Below are 9,649 nucleotides of genomic sequence, written 5' to 3'. Positions count from 1 at the left end.
AAAAAGGGGGAGGCTTGCAAGCCGAAGAACACCATCCCAACCGTGAAGCACAGGGGTGGCAGCATCATGTTGTGGGGGTGCTTTTCTGCAGGAGGGACTGATGCACTTCACAAAATAGATGGCATCATGAGGCAGGAAAATGATGTGGATATATTGAAGCAACATCTCAAGACATCAGTCAGGAAGTTAAAGCTTGGTCGCAAATGGGTCTTCCAAATGGATAATGACCCCAAGCATACTTCCAAAGTTGTGGCAAAATGGCATAAGGACAACAAGGTATTGTAGTGGCCATCACAAAGCCCTGACCTCAATCCTATAGAACACTTGTGGGCAGAACTGAAAAAGTGTGTTTGAGCAAGAAGGCCTACAACCTGACTCAGTTACACCAGCTCTGTCAGGAGGAATGGGCAAAAATTCATCCAACTTATTGTGGGAATCTTGTGGAAGGCTACCCGAAACATTTGACCCAAGTTAAACAATTTAAAGGCAATGCTAGTAAATACTAATTGAGTGTATGTAAACTTCTGACCCACTGGGAATGTGATGAAAGAAATAAAAGCTGAAATAAATCATTCTCTCTACTATTATTCTGACATCTCACATTCTTAAAATAAAATAGTGATCCTAACTGACCTAAGACAGGGAATTTTTACTAGGATTAAATGTTAGGAATTGTGAAAAAAGGAGTTTAAATGTATTTGGCAAAGGTGTACTTAAACTTCCGACATCAACTTTCTCTCTCATATATATATATATATGTTTTCTGTCAAAAGTAATCTGTTAAGTTTAAAAAAATGTACTCTTTGTTTAAGTGGTGAATTACAATGTATAGCATTATAACATAGTTAAAACTGTCACGTTGATGGACTGTCATGCCGGGATTCAATCAAAATGCATATTGTCCACAAGAGCAGTGCACTGTCAACAATGCACCTTTAAAAGGCAATGTCACAGTTCTCAAGTATAGATTACCTTTAAGTCAAGTGCAGTGTGCTTGTCAATCGTAACTTTGATTGAATCCTGGCCTTAGTCCTTACATCCATAGTGTTGGGGTTCCTTGTTCCTTGTCAATCATTGGCTCAATGGTGAAATTAGCATTATGACAATATCTTTAATTAAATCATTCAAAAACCTTTATTAATGCAATTGCAGACAGAAGTTGACAACAGGAACATAGCACGCATGTTTCCAAGTAAGTTCTGCAAAATAGAAAAGGGTCCGTGTTGTTTTATCATGCCTACAGTCATATATCTTAGTGATGTCACTGCTTACGTCATTACCTTCTACTCATGAGACCAAACCCATGCCTACATAGCTATGTAAACAACAGTTTTAGTGTTATCTAAAAGCTTATCAGTAAATGTCCAAGTTTATTTATAGTGGAATGTCTAACTAATCTCTTATCTCTTACACTCCCCTGCAGAGTTCTGTCTCACAGTCACACATTTCTCAGACAGTTTCTTCATAAGAGGCAGAGATTAGAAAAGACTGTGGAACAATAAACCTTTATAATCAATATATATCTTGTTAATCTGTAGTCTAGGACCCTATAAATGTAAGGAGGGAGGTGTCTTATAACCCCTCTCCTATTAATACAACATATTATAATCAATTATTATAATACATCAAACATTTGGTGCAGCCCCTATCATGACCCCTAGGTGAACCCCTGACAATAGGTCCATCTATTCAGTTCATTTCTCCAGCCTCATCCACCAGCTTAATATTAAACCATGTACAGTTGAAGTCGGAGGTTAACATACACTTAGGTTGGAGTCATTAAAACTCATTTTTCAACCACTCCACAAATTTCTTGTTAACAAACTATAGTTTTGGCAAGTCGGTTAGGACATCTACTTTGTGCATGACACAAGTAATTTTCCCAACAATTGTTTACAGACTTATAATTCACTGTATCACAATTCCAGTGGGTCAAAAGTTTACATACACTAAGTTGACTGTGCCTTCAAAAAGCTTGGAAAATTCCAGAAAATTATGTAATGGCTTTAGAAGCTTATGATAGGCTAATTGACATCATTTGAGTCAATTGGAGGTGTACCTGGGGATGTATTTCAAGGCCTACCTTCAAACTCAGTGCCTCTTTGCTTGACATCATGGGAAAATCAAAAGAAATTAGCCAAGACCTCAGAAAAAAATGTGTAATCCTCCACAAGTCTGGTTCATCCTTGGGAGCAATTTCCTAACGCCTGAAGGTACACGTTCATCTGTACAAATAATAATACGCAAGTTTAAACACCATGGGACCACGCAGCCGTCATACCGCTCAGGAAGGAGACGTGTTCTGTCTCCTAGAGATGAACGTACTTTCGTGCGAAAAGTGCAAATCAATCCCAGAACAACAGCAAAGGACCTTGTGAAGATGCTGGAGGAAACGGGGACAAAAGTATCTATATCCACAGTAAAACGAGTCTTATATCGACATAACCTGAAAGGCCGCTCAGCAAGGAAGAAGCCACTGCTCCAAAACCGCCATAAAAAAGTCAGACTACGGTTTGACACTGCACATGGGGACTAAGAACGTACTTTTTGGAGAAATGTCCTCTGGTCTGATGAAACAAAAATAGAACTGTTTGGCCATAATGACCATCGTTATGTTTGGAGGAAAAAGGGTAAGGTTTGCAAGCCGAAGAACACCATCCCAACCGTGAAGCACGGGGGTGGAAGCATCATGTTGTGGGAGTGCTTTGCTGCTGGAGGGACTGGTGCACTTCTCAAAATAGATGGCATCATGAGGGAGGGAAATTATGTGCATATATTGAAGCAACATCTCAAGACATCAGTCAGGAAGTTAAAGCTTGGTCGCATATGGGTCTTCCAAATGGACAATGACCCCAAGCATACTTCGAAAGTTGTGTCAAAATGCCTTAAGGACAACAAAGTCAAGGTATTGGAGTGGCCATCACAAGCCCTGACCTCAATCCCATAGAAAATGTGTGGGCAGAACTGAAAAGCGTGTGCGAGCAAGGAGGCCTACAAACCTGACTCAGTTACACCAGCTCTGTAGGGGGGAATGGGAAAAAATTCACCCAACTTATTGTGGGAAGCTTGTGGAAGGCTACCCGAAATGTTTGACCCAAGTTAACCACTTTAAAGCCAATGCTACCAAATACTCATTGAGTGTATGTAAACTTCTGACCCACTGGGAATGTGATGAAAGAAATAAAAGCTGAAATAAATCATTCTCTCTGTTACGGGTGCTTCCCTCCTCTTCGTCTGAAGAGAAGGAGTAGGGATTGGATCAAAACGCAGCATTGTGATATGACATCGTGATTTAATAAACAAAACCAAAAAACCCGAAGAACATTAGAGAATTACAAAAAAAAACAATAAACGACGTAGACAGACCTAGACTTGAGAACTTACAATAACACGAAGAACGCACGAACAGGTACAAACTACAAACAAACCGAAACAGTCCCGTGTGGCGCGACAAACAGACACAGGAAACAACCACCCACAACAAACAATGTGAAACAACCTACCTTAATATGGTTCTCAATCAGAGGAAACGTAAACCACCTGCCTCTAATTGAGAACCATATCAGGTCACCCATTAACCAACATAGAAACACATAACATAGACTGCCCACCCAAACTCACGCCCTGACCGACGAACACATACAAAAACAACAGAAAACAGGTCAGGAACGTGACACTCTCTACTATTATTCTGACATTTCACATTCTTAAAATAAAGTGGTGATCCTAACTGACCTAAGACAGGGTATTTTTTACTAGGATTAAATGTCAGGAATTGTGAAAAACTGAGTTTAAATGTATTTGGCTGATGTGTATGTAAACTTCCGACTTCAACTGTAGGCCTAGTGGGGCTCCCATTTGGCTGAAACACACATTTGGACTGAAGCTTTTAGGCTTTACTTGTATGGAAATGCTGGTCAGAGGCTGCTGAAGGCAATAAAATAACCAGAATAAAAAACCTATCTGGATCTATCGACAAATCAGAAAACAGATAAAATATTTATGTGAATTAACACTTTAAACATGATTATACTCCCCACCTGATTTCTACCATTCACTACTTGGCAAACATCACATAGCACACAACTCTGTCTGTCTCCGGCACTCTGGCTTTACTTTGCTGTCACTATCTGTTGTGCTGGTGAATGTGCCAACTTTGAATTGGTGCAAACTCATAGTAAAACATGTCTGGCTTCCCATCTACATCACTCTGGCCAACGGACGTTTCTTCTCCACAATGAGTCTGGATTTGCCTCCCTCCCCGACAATTTCTAGAATGCGAACACGTTCTGATTGGTCCCATAAATCGATGGGTTGGGCCAGAGCCAGGCTCTGCAAAAAGTTATCAACGTAAGGGAATTTCAGGGATTTTTGTCATTTTTTCAACCTTGAAAGCTAAATCCAATGACATAGTTACAATTTTTGTCAATTTTTACTTTGAATTCACGTTAGTTGACAACTCAATCAAGTGTAAATCAAAATTCACTTTTACTTGAGTCATTTTCTATTAAGGTATTTATACTTTTACTCAAGTATGACAATTGGGTCCTTGTTCCACCACTCCTGATTCTACAGTAGGAGTAGCTGAAGGAAGTTCGACTGTCAGATTGCGACTGATCTAACAAACCAACCCCAAAGCCTACAACACCTCCTACAACACCTCCTACAACACCTCCTACAACACCTCCTACAACACCTCGTACAACATCTCCTCCTACACCACCTCCTACACCACCTCCTACACAATATCCTACACCAGCTCCTACACCAGCTCCTACAACAGCTCCAATCCCTGCACCTATCAGTGCTTTACGAATTCTTGCACCAAATTTGTCCATAAACCTTTTAAATGTTGACTCTGTGTTTGTGGCTTGGGCTGTAGGCTGGGGAAGATCCTGAGGAACTGACCTTGAGGCAAGAGCTGAAGTTTGATTTGTAGGATCCTTCTCATGTTCTGGCTGCCCAGTTCCTGTTACCTGGTTTTCCTCTTCTTCTCTTCTAATTGTATCTTCATTTATCTCTGTTCCATTTCCTGGAGGCCTGTCTGATTCTTCTTTACACCTTTGCTCTGTGTCTTTCTGAACATGTTGCTTTTTCTCCTCTTGAAGTTCTCTCTCCTCCTCCTCCTTCTGGATCCACTCCTTCTCCTTCTGGATCCACTCCTCTATCTCCTTTTGGATCCTCTCCCGCTCCATCCTCTCCCTTTCCCTCTCCCTCTCCATCCTCTCCCTCATCTCCTCCCACTCCATATTGACCCTCTCCCTCCTCACCATCAGCTCCTGCTCTTTCTTAACCCTGGCTGCCTCCTCAAACATCTCATTGGTGTAGCAGGTTCCTCCATTCTTCTCCACCATTCTGTCTATCTTCTCCATCAGCTCTGTGACCTGAGCTCTGTTTCCTCCAGCTGTATTGTTGAGGACATGGTACCTCCCCCCACACTGCTCTACCAATCTACTGAGGTCTCTGTTCCCACCAATCAGCTTCTCTAGACTGTTACCCTCTAACGCATCTCCATGGGTGAAGAGGATGATGGTGTGCTTTGCCAGTCCTGACCCAAACACACTCTCTAGAATTTCAATAGCTTTTTTCTCCTGCTCTGTGAACCTGTCATTGACTCGTAAAACTAAAAGGAAGGCATGAGGCCCTGGACTAGACACATAGATGCTCCTAACAATCTCCTTTGCTAATTCTTCAGCAGTAAGTTCTGTGTCGAACAGTCCTGGAGTGTCAACCACCCTGACATCCCTCCCATCTGCTGCTGCCTGCTTCATTTCTGTTTTACGTGTTACTGAGGACATGTTCAGTTCAGAATGGAAATAATCTCTATCTAGGATGGTGTTTCCTGTTGCACTCTTCCCAACACCGGTTTTTCCAAGCAGAACAATCCTTCTCTCTGGGTGATTCCTTGAAACAGTTGACTCTGTGTATAGAGAAATACATCACATTTGATAAGCTGATACAGTAAAATGACTAACATCTCATCCTCTATACAGGCAGTTATTGGTGCACTGAATAATAATGATTTATGTCTGGTATTTACATTTTATGGTGAATGTGGAGTTCAGGTGGGATTTGTAACAGGGATCTGTCACACACCAATACAACTTATTAAAGTTACAATTGGGGGGGATAATTTACATGATTGTTAACCCAGAATAAGAGACCAGAGTGGTATACTACGTAGTGGGATAGAGGAGTTAGCTAGCTAACTTTGGTCAATTCTGAGTTCAACTCGGGATAACTGTTAAACTTAACGAGGATAACTGTTAAACCCCTTTTTCCACGCCTATTGAAAATACTTGTAACGGCTGTCTATGTCGGATGAGGAGAAGGAGTAGGGATCGGACCAACACGCAGCGTTGTATGCAGACATGAATGAATTTAATTAAAGACGAACACGAAGAACACTCGAACAGATTACAAAAACAACAAAATGACGTAGACAGACCTGAACTTGAGAATTTACAATAACACGAAGAACAGGAACAGACTAACCAAACGAACTAACCAGAAACAGTCCCGTGTGGTGCCACAGACACAGGAACAATCACCCACAAACAAACAGTGAGAACAGCCTACCTTAATATGGTTCTCAATCAGAGGAAACGTCAAACACCTGCCTCTAATTGAGAACCATATCAGGCAACACATTTAACCCAACATAGAAACACAAAACATAGAATGCCCACCCCAACTCACGCCCTGACCAACTAAACACATACAAAAACAAGGAAAACAGGTCACGTACGTGACAATACTAGTATTAAGTCACACTAAGTTTCACTGTGTGTTATGATTCAAATGCATCATGTCATTACTAAATGTGTAGTGTTATGTATTTCAATATTACTATTTTGAACACCTGATTAATTAAGTATTTAATCAATCTTCCTCAAGTATTGTCTCAGTCATTGTCATGCCCAACAAAATAACTGGTCTTACAATTCTCAGGCAGGACTACCTATAATCACCTCAGCTACAGGAGACATATGAAAATATTGTGTTCATAATGTTATCAATGACACGACCTACTGAGCTCTCATCTAGAATATTTAGTTTTATATCATCAGTATTATACGCTTCAAAACACAGTATTTCAATCATGTAAACATTTACAATTAGCCTACATTACATTTCTGGCTAATCCTTTATATAAACAGTTAGTTATACTTACTGAGACATGGAGATGTCTTTTCCAGCAGTGATTTGACCTGCTCAGGATCACCCCTCTTGTTGTTGAACACATGGTATCTTCCACTGTATTTTCTCATCACTTCTGTCAGGTCATCTGAGTCAGCAATGAATTCTTCTATAGTCTGGTCTTCTAACTCATCTCCTCTGGTGAACAGGATCCAGGTTTGCTTCAAAAGACTTTCTCCTAGAAGATCTTCTACTTTACTGATGACCCTCTTCTCCTCTGCTGTTAATCTCTCTGCCTTCATCACCAGGAGAAACACACGGGGACCAGATGAGGTTAACTTGAGGACATTCTGGAATTTCTCCTGAATTTGCTCTTCAGATTGATCGGGGTTACAGAATCCTGGAGTGTCATACACGACAAGATCTATTCCTTCAATGGTGACATTTTGTTTCTCAATATCAGCAGTCACTGATTTTAATATTTTCTTTGAGAGAAAATCGTTTCGTCCCAGGATGGTGTTTCCTGTTGCACTTATCCCTGCTCCTGTTTTACCAAGTAACACCACCTGCAATGGTATGGATGTCTGTTGCACAGGTTTGGAAAAGTGCCCCATCTTGAAGGAATTATCTTGTTATAGCCGAGCAGTGTGAGGTGTGAGGCAGGAATCTATATACAAAAACAAATGAAATAATGACATTACTTTCTAGGATGCAAAAGGCAGAAAAACAAATAAAAAAAACAATGATATGAACAGCCATCACCTGGTTATTACATGCAAGCTGGTATTAATAATTTACACACAAAAAAATGTGATTTGAGAACAAAAGGGTAAATACATGTCTAGTTCACAGCATTGATTGTTTGTCTATAACTGTTTGCAGATGGTAGGCTACAAGCACCCCAATGGGCAGACAGTTCAACGTCTAGTTTTGGTTTATATTGATGTCAAATAAAGTGAATTCAATGTGAAACCCACAAAACCCCGAGCCATGTCGTTGTATTTTGGTTAAACGTTTATTTAAACTGACAGCTTTCCTGCTTTGGTTCAGGAATATCACTATGTGTCATCGACATTTAGCATAAAACTATCAGCCTACATGTAAAATGACTTGATTGAAATTACTGTTTATTACTGAAATAACAATATTTAGGCTACATATTCTTATTAAATCAGACAACACAATCGTAGCATAACACAATCATATGAATAGGACTGTCTATTGAAAATACGCCTTCAATGACGCAGTTATAATTGTCGAAATCCAGACCACCTTTGAAGCAACACATTGTTCTTCATGTTGGCCATTATTATCCGGAAGACAGTACTAGCTACTAATAATGTAGTAATCTAATAGATTTACATAAATCATTCAAATAAATAACAACTTACCTACTTTCGTATTAGATATCTTGAACGTTCTTAAATGCTACGGAGTTGAAATTGTTCAGCTTCAACAGTTTCACTTTCAGTCTCCAGTGTTCTTATTTTATCTGACACTTAAACCACTCCCCTAAGTTCACTAGACAAACCCTGTATCGCCATATCCTTTTTTTCTGCTGATAAACTCCCAACAAAACTCAGTTTATCAATAACATAAAAAAATGTATCATAATACGGCTAGGCAAAATCATTCATAAACGTAGCAAGCACACTGTCGGCCACAGGCTACTGTCTACACCTTTTTAAAAGGACATGAAGTTCGTGCAGATCGCATCAGCACAGCGAATGATGCAGATTTCGGCTTAAACCTAAATTACCTTTAACATGTATGCACCTTTAAAATGTATGCACGGCCTTCCCCTTAGGGACAGTTCGAAATGTACTGTTCGAAATTTACACAACCATCAGAGTCGGCTGCAGATAATAATTATCAGTTGGGGGGAAATCAGATTATCAACATTTTTGATGCCATATTTATAATAATATAAAATATATGCAACGAAATTTCCATCAACAGTTTTCTGTGCCAATAGACCACACAACCAATAAACAAAGCATACCTTCTGCAGGCGCTTCAATAAATCTACTATTTAAAGAAAGCATAGGGTACTAGGGGGTAACTAGTACCCTAATTGCCGACAGAAAAAAGCAAGGTTTTGAAAGAAATTGGTATGTAGATGAAGGTAATAATGAGGGGAATTGACTACAAAGGGAAATAAATGGCTACAGTTTACACTTTTGTTGTTATTTCATGTAATGTTGTTTTCAGAAAAGGAGTGTTTATGGGGTATCTGACTCCACACACAGAGACGCGTACAAAGCTCTCCCTCCCTCACCCTCCATTTGGCAGATCTGACCATAATTCTATACTCCTGATTCCTGCTTACAAGCAAACATTTAAGCAGGAGACACCAGTGACTCGGTCAATAAAAAAGTGGTCAGATGAAGCAGAAGCTAAGCTACAGGACTGTTTTGCTAGCACAGACTGGAATATGTTCCGTGATTCTTCCTATGGCATTGAGGAGTACACCACATCAGTCATTGGCTTCATCAATAAGTGCATCGAT

General features: G+C 40.0%; 1 protein-coding gene across 1 annotated transcript; it reads right to left on the bottom strand.

The window, feature by feature from the left end:
• Positions 1-4,200: 4,200 nt before the first annotated feature.
• Positions 4,201-8,642, bottom strand: LOC129863307 (GTPase IMAP family member 9-like). The gene is made up of 5 exons (XM_055935197.1): positions 8,536-8,642; positions 7,175-7,807; positions 5,256-5,920; positions 4,977-5,216; positions 4,201-4,332 (listed from the first exon to the last, which is right to left on the bottom strand). Exons 2-5 carry the CDS (start codon positions 7,752-7,754, stop codon positions 4,201-4,203), a joined length of 1,617 nt encoding a protein of 538 aa, XP_055791172.1. The 5' UTR covers positions 7,755-7,807; positions 8,536-8,642.
• Between the last annotated feature and the right edge of the window lie 1,007 nt (positions 8,643-9,649).

This window comes from Salvelinus fontinalis, chromosome 10 (genome assembly GCF_029448725.1).
Source record: "Salvelinus fontinalis isolate EN_2023a chromosome 10, ASM2944872v1, whole genome shotgun sequence".
NCBI classification, from domain to species: domain Eukaryota; kingdom Metazoa; phylum Chordata; class Actinopteri; order Salmoniformes; family Salmonidae; genus Salvelinus; species Salvelinus fontinalis.
Note: the sequence above shows the minus strand (reverse complement) of the source record. Positions and strands in the feature narration are given on the sequence as shown.